General features: G+C 42.5%; 2 protein-coding genes across 2 annotated transcripts; both read right to left on the bottom strand.

Moving 5' to 3' along the window:
• Positions 1–386: 386 nt before the first annotated feature.
• Positions 387–7,879, bottom strand: LOC119491579 (extracellular calcium-sensing receptor-like). Its single transcript, XM_037775719.1, has 8 exons — positions 7,758–7,879; positions 6,836–7,130; positions 6,453–6,742; positions 5,833–6,128; positions 4,786–4,991; positions 4,444–4,665; positions 1,368–1,491; positions 387–1,291 (listed from the first exon to the last, which is right to left on the bottom strand). Exons 1-8 carry the CDS (start codon positions 7,862–7,864, stop codon positions 387–389), a joined length of 2,445 nt encoding a protein of 814 aa, XP_037631647.1. The 5' UTR covers positions 7,865–7,879.
• Positions 7,880–8,086: 207 nt separating this feature from the next.
• LOC119491564 (extracellular calcium-sensing receptor-like) lies at positions 8,087–16,035 on the bottom strand. The gene is made up of 8 exons (XM_037775705.1): positions 15,902–16,035; positions 14,993–15,287; positions 14,606–14,895; positions 13,986–14,281; positions 12,951–13,156; positions 12,590–12,811; positions 9,551–9,674; positions 8,087–9,471 (listed from the first exon to the last, which is right to left on the bottom strand). Exons 1-8 carry the CDS (start codon positions 16,006–16,008, stop codon positions 8,570–8,572), a joined length of 2,442 nt encoding a protein of 813 aa, XP_037631633.1. The 5' UTR covers positions 16,009–16,035; the 3' UTR covers positions 8,087–8,569.
• Positions 16,036–17,191: the final 1,156 nt, after the last annotated feature.

The following is a 17,191-nucleotide window of genomic DNA, read 5'->3' as shown; positions in this document are numbered from 1 at the left end:
AATTATTTTCCTAATTTTGTCATGTCCTTAAACTTTTTTTTGCTTTTTTTATCTTATATTACAAATGTGCACCTTTAGTGGGCTGTTTGTGTGGTTTAATCCTATATTAAATAATGCTGATACAGGAATATTATTGATAATAAACATTTTATGAAAGAGAAAGATGCATTTATATTGTGAATTTTGACTCCATTTATTCACTTTAGTAAATAATTTCATCTCATAATAAAAGAATATGTGTAAAATAAGAAAATATCACATGAAATTCTCATTCTCAAAATGGCATAATGACTAACTAAAAATACATTAAGACATATTTAACTTTAAATGTAAGTATTTAAATCAACAAGCTTTATACTCTCAATTTTTCACAAATGTCACATGTTTTAGAATTGATTTTTATTCATTAAATGTTTCTTGGTGTTCTTCTCTGGCTTAAATAATATGATGAAACACTTTGGAGCAAATATACACAGTATTAGACCAAAACTGGAGGCCAGAATGGCAAATATTTCCACTGCCACAGTGAACTTCCCAGGAGAGCTGATATACGCTGGGATAAAGGTGATCCAGACTGCACAGAATATCAGCATGCTGAAGGTGATCAGCTTGGCTTCATTAAAATTGTCAGGTAGTTTCCGGGCTAGGACAGCTAACACAAAGCAAAACACAGCCAGTAGGCCGATGTACCCGAGCACAGCCCAGAACCCAATAGCTGAGCCTAATGCACACTCCAGGATGATTCTCTCCTTGTATGTGGTTAGGTTTTTCTTTGGAAAAGGAGGACTAAGAACCAACCAAATTGTACATATTAAAACTTGAATGAACGTGAAAGACACTACAGTCATTCTTTGCTGCGGAGGACCAAACCATTTCATGACATTACTACCTGGGAGTGTAGCTTTGAAGGCCATTAACACTACTATTGTTTTTCCGAGAACACAAGACATACAGAGGACAAAGGTGATCCCGAACGCTGTGTGGCGCAGCATGCAGGACCACTCAGAGGGTGCTCCAATGAAAGTTAATGAACATAAGAAACATAGAGTCAGGGAGAAGAGCAGCAGGAAGCTCAGCTCAGAGTTGTTGGCCCTGACAATCGGGGATGTCCTGTGACGATAAAACACAGCCGCTGTTATAATGGCAAGACAGGCGCCACCAACTGAGAATACGGCCAGGATGATTCCCAGTACCTCGTTGAAAGAAAGAAACTCTACAGGCTTGGGGAGACAAGTGTCTCTCTCTGCATTAGGCCAGAACTCTTTGGGGCAAGGGAAACAATCAGGGGAATCTGAAAAAAAATAAAATAAAAAGGGTTTTTAGCAGTTGTATATTCAATGTTGTAGATATGCTTTAGAAAAAAATACCTGTAGCATTGCTCATCTCTCCCTCAGGACACAGTATACAATCATAACAGCAGATGGGTTTTCCTTTCTGCAGCACTTTACGAGTTCCTGGAGGACAGCCGTCAGTGCACACTGACACAGGCACCTGGCACATAGATACAAACAAAGTCACATATTCAGGTGTGCTCTGAAACTCTGAGGTTTAAAGGATAGGTTCACATTTTTTTTCAAGTCTGTCTGAAAACAATACTCGCATGTCAATATGTGTGTTGTCTATATGTTTCTTGTCAATGCAACTGCTGGGGGACAAAATCAACAGTTTTTTTGTGAAAAAACTTGTTCTAAAGTTCAGCTAAAGTTTCCCTTTGTTTTTGTTCTAACTCACACAAGCTCTGTCCTCTACTGGACTAGATGGGTAATACTCTCCTCCAATCACAAGCGCACATTTGCCCCGACACCGCTCACGCAGCTCGGCTTTCATTATGCCCCTTTTACTAGAAATATTGCAGTGTGTCCTGGCTGCAGCCACTGAAGACGACGGCCCCAGTTGCAGGTCTGGTGGATTTTTTCAAGGTGCAATTTCACATAGAGAAAGCCTGTGGTTATGGGCCTCAGAGCCCCTGTTGTCTCTGAAGGATCTCCACATTCTGGGACTGGAGAACAGGGATGCTGACCTCCTGTTGAGAGGTGGAACCCTACCAGAAAAATTGAAGCTTCACCCTGAGGTGGTGAATTAGATTTGGTTCAGATTCGGGAAGGTGGATATGGATCTGTTTGTCAACCGACGCAACACCCATTGCCTGCTATGGTTCTCCTTGGCATAGCAGAACAATCCAGCCCTGGGGGCGGATGCCTTTGCACGCATGCCATGGCCAAGGAATATGCTTTATGGCTTTATATCGCTTGGAGTGACGCAGGAGCAGTTATCTGTCATTCGGGTAGCCCCAGGTCGCTGCTTGGTGCCGTGCTATTCAGAATGGACTCAGATGGTGGCGGTCCAGCCCTGTACCATTCCCCACTTCTGTTGGGCTCTGTCTCAGGAGGCAGGTGCAATAGATACACTGCCCACTCTGGGCCATCCTCTCCAGGCTTGGCTCCTGAGAGGGACATGCTGAGGACGGATGGACTGTCTGTACAGATTGTGCAGACCATCCAGGCGGCAAGAGCGGGATCCATCACTAACTGTTACAGGGCAAAGTGGTCAGGGTTCCAACCCTGGTGCGAGATCCCATACCCTGTGCAATTTATTGTATTCTCTCCTTTTTGCAGTTTTTGGTGGATAGAGTACTGTCTCATGCCATTATTAAAGTGTATGCAGCAGCTACCTCTTTCTGCCATGAGGGTTTTGGAGACAGACTGGTCTTTCACCTCTGTCTTGGGAAGCGGTTCTTGCAGGGGGTCAGGAGGCAACAGCCCATGTTGCGTGCCTCCTCCCCACAGTGGGAACTGCCATTGATGCTCGAGGCCATGGTGAAGGGTCTCTTTGAGCCTCTGGAGCACTCCTCTCTGAAGGCGTTGCCATTCAAGGCAGCTTTGCTGCTTGCACTGACCTAAGCTAAGAGATTGTGTAAACTAACCACCCTGTCAGTGCACCCCAGTTGTTTGTTGCTTTGTGGTGACTGCAGCGGGGCTACCCTCAGACCAAATCTCTCATTTGTTCTCAAGAACTTAAAGAGTTCTTTCAGGTCGAGGGTTTTACAGTTGGATGCTCTTTGTCTTCCACTCCATGACGGGAACAGGGAGGCAAAGTTACATCTACTTTGCCTAATTTGTGCGTTATGTTGAACGCACGGCCCCCATCACATGCACTGAACAGCTGTTTGTGTGCTTTTAGGATTGAGTGGCAAGTAAAGCCCTATCCAAGAAACGCCTGTTGGGATGGTTTTGTGAGTGCATCTCCCAAGCCTACAGGCAGGCTGGAAGAGAACCTCCCACTGTGGTCTGCACACACTCTACATGCAGCATGGCAGTGTCGGCGGCCTTGTTCGGTGGGCTGAGTGTCAAGGACATATGTACGGCAAAGTTGTGGTCGATGCCTGGTCCGTTAATGCAGTTCTATTTCTTGGACATGTCGGGCTCCTTTTCAAGGTCACTGAAATGACACAGGACTGGTGAAAGGGGTGGGATGTGTGTCAGTTGTGTTGTACCTGACTTCACTCTGGTAATGTTCCCGTACTTCATGATGACCCGGGGAATGTCGTGTGCAGTATGTCTACTACTTGTCTTTTGACCCCTGCAGGGTGAGACCATGGCTCTACCCACTTCAGTTGTATACTAGTGTACCTGGATTGGCTGGGGCCCCCTACTTCAAGGCTGTGGCAGCCTAGGTTATAAATAAGTAGATGGGCTGTGGCAACTAACCTCTAGCTGGTCAGGATCAGTGTGGTTGGGCCAATGCTATGTCGCAGCAGGGCATGCATTCATTGGGCTCTATCGACTGTACCCTTAGAGTTCAGTAGAAGGTGGAGCCTGTATAAGTAAATAATTTAATAAATATGACCTCACGTTGTGTCAATCCTGTTTACACAGTCAATCCAAAACTTTCGTCTGTCATTGAAGTTCTTGGAATTGATTTTCTGCGTTTTTTCGCATCCGTCAAAAGCAAAAAGAGGGTTGTTTGACAACTCAGAGCCACTGTCTGTGCAAGGCCATCATCCAAACTGGCGTCTGATGTACTGAGTCATGTCCTCCAGCACAAAGCTCTTCACGATGAAGAAATAAATGAATACAGAGATGTGGAATTTAAAGATAGAGAGTGGCAGATGATTGCAGAATAACGTGAAATCGGGGATGGTCACAAAAAAATATGATGTGTGAAACATTAGACAGTAGTTATTGTGCTCTATCGGCAACATATTGTAACCTTCGTTATTGAATTAGAATTTTAATTACTGTCCCTGTGCCGCAGCTCAGCAAGGAAACACCTTTTTGGAAAATATAAAGGGCGGATTTCATACTGAAAATACTGCAATTGGAATACTGCATAAGAACAGTTTGCTTCACAGCCAGTATGGACAGGAAGACAGGAACCAAAAATACATATCATACCCTTTAAGATCACCCAATTTGAATATGTTATTGCTTTTGGGCTCCTTACTTGTGTGCCACCCTCCACCCAGGTGAGGTTCCTGTTGATACGGAACTCCTGGCCCACCGGCAGTGATGCATCATAGTGCCCTACTGTCACCAACTCAAGGCTGCCACTCTCAGTTTTTTGCCAGTTAACCAGCTCGTATGTGGCCACAGGATCTCCTTTGGCATCAAATGAGACATTATAACCGTTTTGGGAAAAATGCACTTTCTTTAACTGAGTAAGAACCTGTGAGGACCAAGTAAAGGAATACAGTGAGGGAGAGAAATTAAATAATGTAAAATAAAATAAAATTTCACTTTTTTTAAAAAACGACATCGGGGTGTTCACGTATTTGTGTCAACTGACCTCGTTGGACTCTATCCTGGCGAATTTGTCACACAGAGTTATAGAATTGGTTTCCTGACACACTGCATTATGAATGGCATGTGCTATTGCATAAACAGCCTTGTACACCATGTTAGTGATTCTGAGCTGAGATGTGTCAGTGTACGGGCTCTGGATCGTCTCTATATCTTCAGTTCCATCACACACACTCTTGTCTGTGGCTGCGCCTAAAAACACACAGAGACAGAGGCAAGTGTGTTTTAGCCTTGACTATGATATCATCATACTTTCTTGTGTTTATTGTTCTTTTTTGTTTTACTTAACCTGCCAAAAGTGTCTTGTACAAACTCTATCTGAGTTGTTCTAATTTATTTTTAAAACATGCTTGTTTTACATTAAATTTCAATACACTTTTTTGCAGACATGTCTTTGTCTGTTATATTTAAATAGTTGCTTTTTCAGTTTGTATCTGGACCTATGTTTTTTTTTATCTTAATATATACCAGCTCACGTTAACACAAATGAGTCATCAGACAATTAGTCAAATTTATAAAAGGCAAAAGGGCTTTACCTTTAATTAGATACTGACTTCACCTGATTTAATCTAAAACAAATAAATTATCTTGAATCACTGTCAGTACAACAGCCTTATTAGGACTATACCCTACTTACATATACAATGTAACTGATACATGCTAGTAAGTACAATGTTTAATCATTATTTAGCTTGGTGGCCTGGAGACTGTCTATACACTGAGTGCTTGTGTTCAGGGCTTCAGTGTTGACATTGTAAAACTACTGCAACCACATTCGGACAAAATCTACTCCAAGACAGCAGAGTGCATAAACTTGACCTGACAGTTCCTCATATCAAGTGAGATTATTCACAGAGATGCACCATATGTGCACTTCATCTTTGTTCTATAACATAAATGTCCCTTTAAATTAAAATCTGGGATTTGGTTTAAAAGCTGCTATTGCTCCACTCAGACAATCAGAAAAACACAACACACACAAGGATTCAACTGTGAGTGTCACATGTGTTAAAAATAGGCACAACTTTCTCACTTGTTCCCAGCCTGCAGTTGAATGTATCCTCCCAGAACTCAGTAAACACCGGAGAGGAAGCCACTTTAGGGGGAGAGAGATCCAGCAGGAAGTCTCTCAGACCTGGGATGACAGATTGCTCAATGCCAAATCCGATGGCTCCAGCACAGAAGCTGAACCTCAGCATGTCTTTGTCGGTTACCCAGGCCTCACTGCCTATCCACTGACGAGGTGTAGAAGGCTCGAGTGACAGCTCCTCTAGCAAAATCCTCATGTCTCCAGGTGACGTAAACGCCACAACGACCGTAGCAGTTGACCTGGAGAGATGTGTGATAGAGCAATGTATTATACCAACATAAATGCACAAATAAAGGTTTTAAATATGTATCCAGATATTTGAAAAAAACAAACATGAGAGATACTTTCTTGTTTGGCCTTACTGACTCTATTTTTAGAACAATAGGCATATAGTAATAAATATGAGATATATAAACATGATGAAAAAAAGATACATTTCCAATTTGCAAATTAGATAAGAAAATAATCTTCTCTGTTATATTTGAATAAACATTGTTGTGGTTTTGTGTGCAGAAGGTCGGTGTCAGCACAGTGAACAAAAGCACAATCAGTGATGTAGAAACCTGCGGATAACGTCAGCTACCCTCTGGATCTTGCTATGTGGGTGGGTCCAATAGAAAGATTCAGAGTACTCCACACAGATCCCCTCTTTGTGCGCTGAGTCCAGGAAAGACGCCATGCCATTGTTGCCATAGTCCGAATCTGACCGGACAGCACCTATCCAAGTCCAGCCAAAGTGTTTTACCAGCTTGGCCAGCGCGTCAGCCTGGAACTGGTCACTGGGGATTGTTCTGAAGAAACTCGGGTACTGCTGCTTATCGGACAGGCATGCACAAGTGGCAAAGTGGCTCACCTAAAGGAAAACAACAGTGTAATTGTTTAATGGGAGGACAAAAAATCAGCAATGGTCTATTAACACAGGTTGCCAGGAATGCAAAACATTTACTTGAGGGATGTTAAAGGGCCCGATGATGCGCAACATGCTTATGGATGGCGTGGACCCAGACTCACCAACGATAGCCATCACCATACCAGACTGCGAGCAGTTGTCGCCGGTGTAAAACACCGGGTCCAGGCCGCTCGAAAGCTGGAATGCCACGTGCACCGCCACCGGCACTGAGGCGCACGAGTCGTAGATCTGATAACCGAGTTTAATGCCTGGCAGCAGCTCGGTGCTGTTGTTAATCTCCTCGATGGCAAAGACCATTCCACGTGAGGAGCGCAGTTCACGGGAGTCAATGCTGCACACATGAGGAGAAATCACAATTTTAACAGAAATTCATAAAATGGAAGAACTGAACTAAAGACATTTTTTTCTTAGCACTGTATCTAGTGCATGCTGGGGGATCTCTTGTTGGGTCTCTTAATTATATATTACAGTCTAGACCTGCTATATACAGTATAAAAGGCGTCTTGAGTTCAATTCTGTTAAGATTGACGTTACATAAAACTGAACTGAATTGAACAAGAAATGTCATTACACAGGATCTTATACCAATCCAACATTTGCAAAAGTCTTAATGCCTGGAGTAGCGACAGTCATTTAAAACTAAACTTTTAACACGGTTAAATGTGTATAGATTAGTATTTTTGGTTAAGAAATGCAAAACAAAACACTCTTTTTCATATAGTGGGCAATACTATTCTGTAGTATTTTTTAATACAATACCTGCAATATGTATGGTTAAATACAAATTTGGCACTTAATGTAAAAAAAAAAAGTGTATATATATATATATATATATATAATGAAATATATTATCAATACTACGCAAAAGCTTTGCAACGTAAGCACATCATATATCAAAACACTTCTTTCCCCACACAGTCTAACTCCCTCTTATCCTCTACTTCTCCCTCTTACTAACCTCCCTGTGCACCTTAGTGGCTCAGGCATGGTGGTGTAGTTGTGCTTCACTGTGTGCATGTTGTAGTGTATGGAGAAAACACCACCAATAATGTAGTCACCATCCATTGAGAACGCAGGCAGACGAGTGGTACCCTGAAGTTTACATTTCACAGATGAATCCTCATTGTTGACACCAGCCTCCGTAAACCCAGCCTTTTGTTTCACACCACCTCCAGAACCATTCAAGGCCAGATCTGAGTTCAGCTTACACAAACCCAGAGACAGGATCAGGCCAATAACGAGAGCTGAGATCTCCATCCCTCAACTGTCTACATGTGGGAATGCTGCATGTGTGTTTTTACTGGCTTATATAGATTTTCAGAAAAAAGCTTCCCTCCTTCTACTCTACGTCAGTTTACTGTACATCAGAGACAGGATGCTCTTACCCAATGGTCTTTGATTAACTCATGTCCAAGTCTTTTCCGTGGGCCCATGTCTCTTTTCTCCTCTTGAAAAGTTAGCATTGTAAAAAAAAATTATATTCCTCATTTTGTCATGTCCTTAAAACTTTTTTTTCTTTTTTTTTTAGGAATATTATTGATAGTAAACATTTTTTGAAAGAGAAAGATGCATTTATACTGTGAATTTTGACTCCATTTATCATCTCATGATAAAATAATATGTGTAAAATAAGACAATAACACATTAAAAGGACATACACAAAATGGCATAATGACTAAATAATAATAAATTAAGAAATATGTAACTTTAAATGTAAGTATTTAAATCAACAAGCTTCATACTCTCATTTTTTCACAAATGTCACATGTTTTAGAATTGATTTTTGTTCATTAAATGTTTCTTGGTGTTCTTCTCTGGCTTAAACAAAATGATGAAACACTTTGGAGCAAATATACACAGTATTAGACCAAAACTGGAGGCCAGAATGGCAAATATCTCCACAGCCACAGTGAATTTCCCTGGAGAGCTGATATACGCTGGGATAAAGGTGATCCAGACTGCACAGAATATCAGCATGCTGAAGGTGATCAGCTTGGCTTCATTAAAATTGTCAGGTAGTTTCCGGGCTAGGACAGCTAACACAAAGCAAAAGACAGCCAGTAGGCCAATGTACCCTAGCACAGCCCAGAACCCAATAGCTGAGCCTAATGCACACTCCAGGATGATTCTCTCCTTGTATGTGGTTAGGTTTTTCATTGGAAAAGGGGGACTAAGAACCAACCAAATAGTACATATTAAAACTTGAATGAACGTGAAAGACACTACAGTCATTCTTTGCTGCGGAGGACCAAACCATTTCATGACATTACTACCTAGTGTAGCTTTGAAGGCCATTAACACTACTATTGTTTTTCCGAGAACACAAGACATACAGAGGACAAAGGTGATCCCGAACGCTGTGTGGCGCAGCATGCAGGACCACTCAGAGGGTGCTCCAATGAAAGTTAATGAACATAAGAAACATAGAGTCAGTGAGAAAAGCAGCAGGAAGCTCAGCTCAGAGTTGTTGGCCCTGACAATCGGGGATGTCCTGTGATGATAAAACACAGCCGCTGTTATAATGGCAAGACAGGCGCCTCCGACTGAGAATGCAGCCAAGATGATTCCAAGGACCTCGTTGAAGGAAAGAAACTCTACAGGCTTGGGGAGACATGTGTCTCTCTCTGCATTAGGCCAGAACTCCTTGGGGCAAGGGAAACAATCAGGGGAATCTGAAAAAAATTAAACAAAAAGGGCTTTTAGCTGTCATATTCAATGTTGTAGATATGCTTTAGAAAAAAAAACAAATACCTGTAGCATTGCTAATATCTCCTTCAGGACACAGTATACAGTCATAACAGCAGATGGGTTTTCCTTTCTGCAGCACTTTACGAGTTCCTGGAGGACAGCTGTCAGTGCACACTGACACAGGCACCTGGCACATAGATACAAACGAAGTCATACACATTCAGGTGTGCCCTGAAGCTCTGAGGTTTAAAGGATAGGTTTACATTTTTTTTCAAATCTATCTTAAAACAATACTCGCATGTCAATATGTGTGTTGTGTATGTGTTTCTTGGCAATGCAACTGCTGGAGGACAAAATCGACAGTTTTTTGTAAAAAAAATTGTTCTAAAGTACAGCTGAAGCTAAATGAGGCTTCTATCTCACACAGGCTCTTCCCTCTACTGGACTAGATGGGTAATACTCTCCTCCAATACTCTCCTCCAATCACAAGCGCACATTTGCCCTGACCCCACTCACTCAGCTCGGCTTTCGTTATGCCCCTTTTACTAGGAATATAGCACTGTGTCCTGGCTGCAGCCACTGAAGACGAGGGCCCCAGTTGCAGGTCTGGTGGATTTTCTCAGGGTGCATTGTCACCCGGAGAGAGCCTGTGTTTACTGGCCTCAGAGCCCCTGTTGTCTCTGAAGGATCTCCACATTCTGGGACTGGAGAACAGGGATGCTGATCTCCTGTTGAGAGGCGGAACCCTACCAGACAAATTGAGGCTTCACCCTGAGGTGGTGAATTAGATTTGGTTCAGATTCGGGAAGGCGGATGTGGATCTGTTTGTCAACCGACGCAACACCCATTGCCTGCTATGGTTCTCCTTGGCACAGCAGAACAATCCAGCCCTGGGGGCGGATGCCTTTGCACACATGCCATGGCCAAGGAATATGCTTTATGGCTTTATATCGCTTGGAGTGACGCAGGAGCAGTTATCTGTCATTCGGGTAGCCCCAGGTCGCTGCTTGGTGCCGTGGTAATCAGAATGGACTCAGATGGTGGCGGTCCAGCCCTGTACCATTCCCCACTTCTGTTGGGCTCTGTCTCAGGAGGCAGGTGCAATAGATACACTGCCCACTCTGGGCCATCCTCTCCAGGCTTGGCTCCTGAGAGGGACATGCTGAGGACGGATGGACTGTCTGTACAGATTGTGCAGACCATCCAGGCGGCAAGAGCGGGATCCATCACTAACTGTTACAGGGCAAAGTGGTCAGGATTCCAACCCTGGTGCGAGATCCCATACCCTGTGCAATTTATTGTATTCTCTCCTTTTTGCAGTTTTTGGTGGATAGAGTACTGTCTCATGCCATTATTAAAGTGTATGCAGCAGCTACCTCTTTCTGCCATGAGGGTTTTGGAGACAGACTGGTCTTTGACCTCTGTCTTTGGAAGCGGTTCTTGCAGGGGGTCAGGAGGCAACAGCCCATGTTGCGTGCCTCCTCCCCACAGTGGGAACTGCCATTGATGCTCGAGGCCATGGTGAAGGGTCTCTTTGAGCCTCCGGAGCAGTCCTCTCTGAAGGCGTTGTCATTCAAGACAGCTTTGCTGCTTGCACTGACCTAAGCTAAGAGAGTGTGCTAACTAACCACCCTGTCAGTGCACCCCAGTTGTTTGCTGCTTCGTGGTGACTGCAGCGGGGCTACCCTCAGACCAAATCTCTCTTTTGTTCTCAAGAACTTAAGGAGTTCTTTCAGGACTAGGGTTATACAGCTGGATGCGTTTTGTCTTCCACCCCATGCAAGGAACAGGGAGGCAAAGTTACATCTGCTTTGCCCAGTTTGTGCATTATGTTGAACGCACGGCCCCCATCACGTGCACTGAACAGCTGTTTGTGTGCTTTTGGGATTGTGTGGCCGGTAAAGCCCTATCCAAGAAACGCCTGTTGGGATGGTTTTGTGAGTGCATCTCCCAAGCCTACAGGCAGGCTGGAAGAGAACCTCCCACTGTGGTCTGCACACACTCTATACGCAGCATGGCAGTGTCGGTGGCCTTGTTCGGTGGGCTAAGTGTCAAGGACATATGTACGGCGAAGTTGTGGTCGATGCCCGGTCCGTTAATGCAGTTCTATTTCTTGGACATGTCGGGCTCCTTTTCAAGGTTGCTGAAACGACACAGGACTGATGAGAGGGGTGGGATGTGTGTCAGTTGTGTTGTACCTGACTTCCCTCTGGGAATGTTCCCGTACTTCATGATGACCCGGGGAATGTGGTGTGCAGTATGTCTACTACTTGTCTTTTTCACCCCTGTAGGGTGAGACCATGGCTCTACCCACTTCAGTTGTGTACTACTGTACCTGGATTGGCTGGGGCCCCCTACTTCAAGGCTGTGGCAGCCTAGGTTATAAATAAGTAGGTGGGCTGTGGCAACTAACCTCTAGCCGGTCAGGATCAGAGTGGTTGGGCCAATGCTATGTCGCAGCAGGGCATGCATTCATTGGGCTCCATCGACTGTACCCATAGAGTTCAGTAGAAGGTGGAGCCTGTATAAGTAAATAATTTGATAAATATGACCTCACGTTGTGTAAATCACATTTACACAGTGAGTCCAAAACTTTTGTCTGTCATTGAAGTTTTTGGAAATGATTTTCTGCTTTTTTTCCGCATCCATCAAAATCCAAAAGAGGGTTGTTTGACAACTCAGAGCCACTGTCTGTGCAAACGCCATCATCCAAACTGGCGTCTGATGTACTGATTCATGTCCCCCAGCAGGGGATAGGTAGTGGCATATGATTGCAGAATAACGTGGAATCGGGGATGGTCGCAAAAAAATATGATGTACGAAACATTAGACAGTAGTTATTGTGCTCCATCGGCAACATATTGTAACCTTCATTACTGAATTAGAAATATAATTACTGTCCCTGTGCCGCAGCTCAGCAAGGAAACACCTTTTTGGAAAAGATAAAGGTGGGATTTCATACTGAAAATACTGCAACTGGAATACTGCATAAGAACAGTTTGCTTCACAGCCAGTATGGACAGGAAGACGGGGACCAAAAACACATATCATACCCTTTAAGATCACCCAATTTGAATATGTTATTGCTTTTGGGCTCCTTACTTGTGTGCCACCCTCCACCCAGGTGAGGTTCCTGTTGATACGGAACTCCTGGCCCACCGGCAGTGATGCATCGTAGTGCCCTACTGTCACCAACTCAATGCTGCCACTCTGACTTTTTTGCCAGTTAATCAGCTCGTATGTGGCCACAGGATCTCCTTTGGCATCAAATGACACATTATAACCATTTTGGGAAAAATGTACTTTCTTCAACTGAGTAAGAACCTGTGAGGACCAAGTAAAGGAACACAGTGAGGGAGAGAGATTAAATAATGTAAAATTAAATTCAATTTCTAAATTTCTAAAATTTCCAAAATTTTTTAAAAGAGGACATTGAGTTGTTCCCATATTTGTTTCGACTGACCTTTTTCGACTCTATCCTGGCGAATTTGTCACACTGAGTTATAGAATTTGTTTCCTGACACACTGCATTATGAATGGCATGTGCTATTGCATACACAGCCTTGTACACCATGTTAGTGATTCTGAGCTGAGATGTGTCTGTGTACGGGCTCTGGATCGTCTCTATGTCTTCAGTTCCATCACACACACTCTTGTCTGTGGCAGTGCCTAAAAACACACAGTGACAGAGGCAGGTGTTTTTTAGCCTTGACAATGATATCATCATACTTTCTTATGTTTATTTTTCTTTTTTATTTAACTTAACCTGCCAAAAGTGTCTTGTACAAACTCTATCTGTGTTGTTCTAATTTATTTATAAAACATGCTTGTTTTACATTAAATTTCAATACACTTTTTTGCAGACATGTCTTTGTGTGTTATTTTTAAATAGTTCCTGTTTCAGTTTGTATCTGGACCTATGTTTTTTTATCTTAATGTATACCAGCTCACGTTAACACAAATGAGTCATCAGATAATTAGTCACATTTATAAAAGGCAAAGGGCTTTACCTTTAATTAGATACTGACTTAACCTGTTTTAATCTAAATGATCTTGAGTCACTGTCAGTACAACAGCCTTATTAGACCTATACCCTACTTACATATACAATGTAACTGATACATGCTAGTAAGTACAATGTTTAATCATTATTTAGCTTGGTGGCCTGGAGACTGTCTATACACTGTGTGCTTGTGTTCAGGGCTTTTGTGTTGACATTGTAACACTACTGCCAACACATTCGGACAAAATCATCTCCAAGACAGCAGAGTGCATAAACTTGACCTGACAGTTCATCATATCAAGTGAGATTATTCACAGAGATGCACCATATGTGCACTTAATCTTTGTCCTATAACATAGATTTCCCTTTCAAATTAAATCTGGGATTTGGTTTAAAAGCTGCTGCTGCTCCACTCAGACAATCAGAAGAACACAACACACACAAGGATTCAACTGTGAGTGTCATATGTGTTACAAATAAGCACAACTTTCTCACTTGTTCCCAGCCTGCAGTTGAATGCATCCTCCCAGAACTCAGTAAACACCAGAGAGGCAGCCACTTTAGGGGGAGAGAGATCCAGCAGGAAGTCTCTCAGACCTGGGATGACAGATTGCTCAATGCCAAATCCGATGGCTCCAGCACAGAAGCTGAACCTCAACATGTCTGGGTCGGTTACCCAGGCCTCACTGCCTATCCACTGACGAGGTGGAGAAGGCTCGAGTGACAGCTCCTCCAGCAGAATCCTCATGTCTCCAGGTGATGTAAACGCCACAACGACCGTAGCAGTTGACCTGGAGAGATGTGTGATAGTGCAATGTATTATACCAACACAAATGCACAAATAAAGGTTTAAATATGTATCCAGATATTTGAAACAATACAAACATGAGAGATACTTTCTTGTTTGGCCTTACTGACTCTATTTTTAGAACAATAGGCCTATAGTAATACATATGAGATAAATAAACATGATGAAAAAAAGATACATTTCCAATTTGCAACTTAGATAAGAAAATAATCTTCTGTGTTATATTTGACTAAACATTGTTGTGGTTTTGTGTGCAGAAGGTCAGTGTCAGCACAGTGAACAAAAGCACAATCAGTGATATAGAAACCTGCGGATAACGTCAGCTACCCTCTGGATCTTGTTACGTGGGTGGGTCCGATAGAAAGATTCAGAGTACTCCACACAGATCCCTTCTTTGTGTGCTGCGTCCAGGAAAGAAGCCATGCCATTGTTGCCATAGTCCGAATCCGACCGGACAGCACCTATCCAAGTCCAGCCAAAGTGTTTTACCAGCTTGGCCAACGCGTCAGCCTGGAACTGGTCACTGGGGATTGTTCTGAAGAAACTCGGGTACTGCTGCTTATCGGACAGGCATGCACAAGTGGCAAAGTGGCTCACCTAAAGGAAAACAACATTGTAATTATTTAACGGGAGGACAAAAAACAGCACTGCTCTATATTAAACACATAGGTCGACAGAAATACAAAACATTTACTTGAGGGATGTTAAAGGGCCCGATGATGCGCAACATGCTTATGGATGGCGTGGACCCAGACTCACCAACGATAGCCATCACCATACCAGATTGCGAGCAGTTGTCGCCGGGGTAAAACACCGGGTCCAGGCCGCTCGAAAGCTGGAATGCCACGTGCACCGCCACAGGCACCGAGGCGCACGAGTCGTAGATCTGATAACCGAGCTTAATGCCCGGCAGCAGCTCGGTGCTGTTGTTAATCTCCTCGATGGCGAAGACCATTGCACGTGAGAAGCGTAGTTCACGGGAGTCAATGCTGCACACATGAGGAGAAATCACAATTTTAACAGAAATTCATAAAATGGAAGAACTGAACTAAAGACATTTTTTTCTTAGCACTGTATCTAGTGCATGCTGGGGGATCTCTTGTTGGGTCTCTTAATTATATATTACAGTCTAGACCTGCTATATACAGTATGAAAAGCGTCTTGAGTTAAATTCTGTTAAGATTGACGTTATATAAAAATAAACTGAATTGAACAAGACAATTCATAACACAGGATTAGATATCAATCTAACATTCACAATAGTCTTAATGCCTGGATTAACAACAGTCAACTAAATCTGAACTTTTAACACTGTTAAATGTGTATAAATTAGTATTTTTGGTTAAGAAATGCAAAACAAAATACTCTTTTTCATATAGTGGGCTATACTATTATGTAGTATTTTTGAATACAATATCTGCAATATGTATGGTTAAATACAAACGTGTCACTTAATGTAAAAAAAAGTGTATATATATATATAATGAAATATATTATCAATACTACACAAAAGCTTTGCAACATAAGCACATCATACATCAAAACACTTCTTTCCCAACACAGTCTAACTTCCTCTTATCCCCCTCTTCTCCCTCTTACTAACCTCCCTGTGCACCTTAATGGCTCAGGCATGGTAGTGTAGTTGTGCTTCACTGTGTGCATGTCGTAGTGTATGGAGAAAACACCACCAATAACGTAGTCACCATCCATTGAGAATGCAGGTAGACGAGTGGTACCCTGGAGTTTACATTTCACAGATGAAGCCTCCGTGTTGATCCCATCCCTTTGTTTCACTCCATCTCCATAACCATTCAAGGCAAGAGCTGAATTCAGCTCACACAAACCCAGAGACAGGATCAGGCCACTAAAGAGAGCTGAGATCTCCATCCCTCAACTGTCAGCATGTGGGAATGCTGCATGTGTGTTTTCACTGGTTTATATAGATTTTCAGACAAAAGCTTCCCTCCTTCTACTCTACGTCAGCTTCATGTACACCAGAGACAGGATGCTCTTACCCAGTGATCACAAGGTTTATGGTTCCAATATTTGAATATAGCTGCATAATTTAATTTAACAGCAAATAATCAGCATTTAACAGTTGAGAATGGTTGATTGCATTTTCAAGCAAACCATGGTCTGACAGATTACAGTTATTACTCCAAGCCACAGAGGAAGCCCTGAATATTTAGACTGACATGGTATATCTGAATTTGAAAAAGTACTGTAGAGTCTGCACTTTAAACTAAGCCATGACAAAAGCATACAGTTTAGAATGATGGTAGTAAAGCCTTAAATCTATCAAAGAAGAACTGCCCCTGAAAAGCCAGAGGTGTCCTAAAATTGACAATATGCCTGTTTGTATATTTTGTAGTTATTTGAAAAGTTGGTAATTCAACATTTTCTTTCATTACTCTTTGATTTGATCTTAGTAAAACGTATTTTGTGCACATTATTGTACTGCATTTTTGTAACTAGGCTTACCGGCTTGCATGCATGCACATAAACTGCCACCCAGACAAAATGAAATGTGCATGTAGTATTGGTAAGGGATTAACTGAGCAACAACAAAAGGTAACCTATTGCATGTGTGCATATCTGCTATCTACTGTACCGAATTCCCTTATGCAAGGTGCCAAGGCTCACTCTGCTACTACCACCTAATGGACATTTTAGTCAGACTCAGGGAATATACAGACGTGGACAAAATTGTTGGTACCCTTCCGTTAAAGAAAGAAAAACCCACAATGGTCACTGAAATAACTTGTAACTGACAAAAGTAATAATAAATACAAATTTACTGAAAATTAACTAATGAAAATCAGACATTGCTTTTGAATTATGGTTCAACAGAATCATTTTAAAAAACAAACTAATGAAACTGGCCTGGACAAAA

The sequence above is a fragment of the Sebastes umbrosus genome, chromosome 7 (genome assembly GCF_015220745.1).
Source record: "Sebastes umbrosus isolate fSebUmb1 chromosome 7, fSebUmb1.pri, whole genome shotgun sequence".
In the NCBI taxonomy this organism is placed as follows: Eukaryota; Metazoa; Chordata; class Actinopteri; order Perciformes; family Sebastidae; genus Sebastes; species Sebastes umbrosus.
Note: the sequence above shows the minus strand (reverse complement) of the source record. Positions and strands in the feature narration are given on the sequence as shown.

Bases quoted from the DNA above. Each gene is read 5' to 3' on its own strand.
- LOC119491579 (XM_037775719.1), bottom strand. From the start codon at position 7,864: ATGGATGGTGACTACATTATTGGTGGTGTTTTCTCCATACACTACAAC. The intron at 7,131-7,757 runs GTTAGTAAGAGG...TCATGTGTGCAG, and splicing joins CCACTAAGGTGCACAGGGAG to CATTGACTCCCGTGAACTGC. The intron at 4,992-5,832 runs GTGAGAAAGTTG...GTGTGTTTTTAG, and splicing joins CAACTGCAGGCTGGGAACAA to GCGCAGCCACAGACAAGAGT.
- LOC119491564 (XM_037775705.1), bottom strand. From the start codon at position 16,008: ATGGATGGTGACTACGTTATTGGTGGTGTTTTCTCCATACACTACGAC. The intron at 9,675-12,589 runs GTAAGGAGCCCA...TCTATGTGCCAG, and splicing joins GGGTGGAGGGTGGCACACAA to GTGCCTGTGTCAGTGTGCAC. The intron at 9,472-9,550 runs GTATTTGTTTTT...AATTTTTTTCAG, and splicing joins AGATATTAGCAATGCTACAG to ATTCCCCTGATTGTTTCCCT.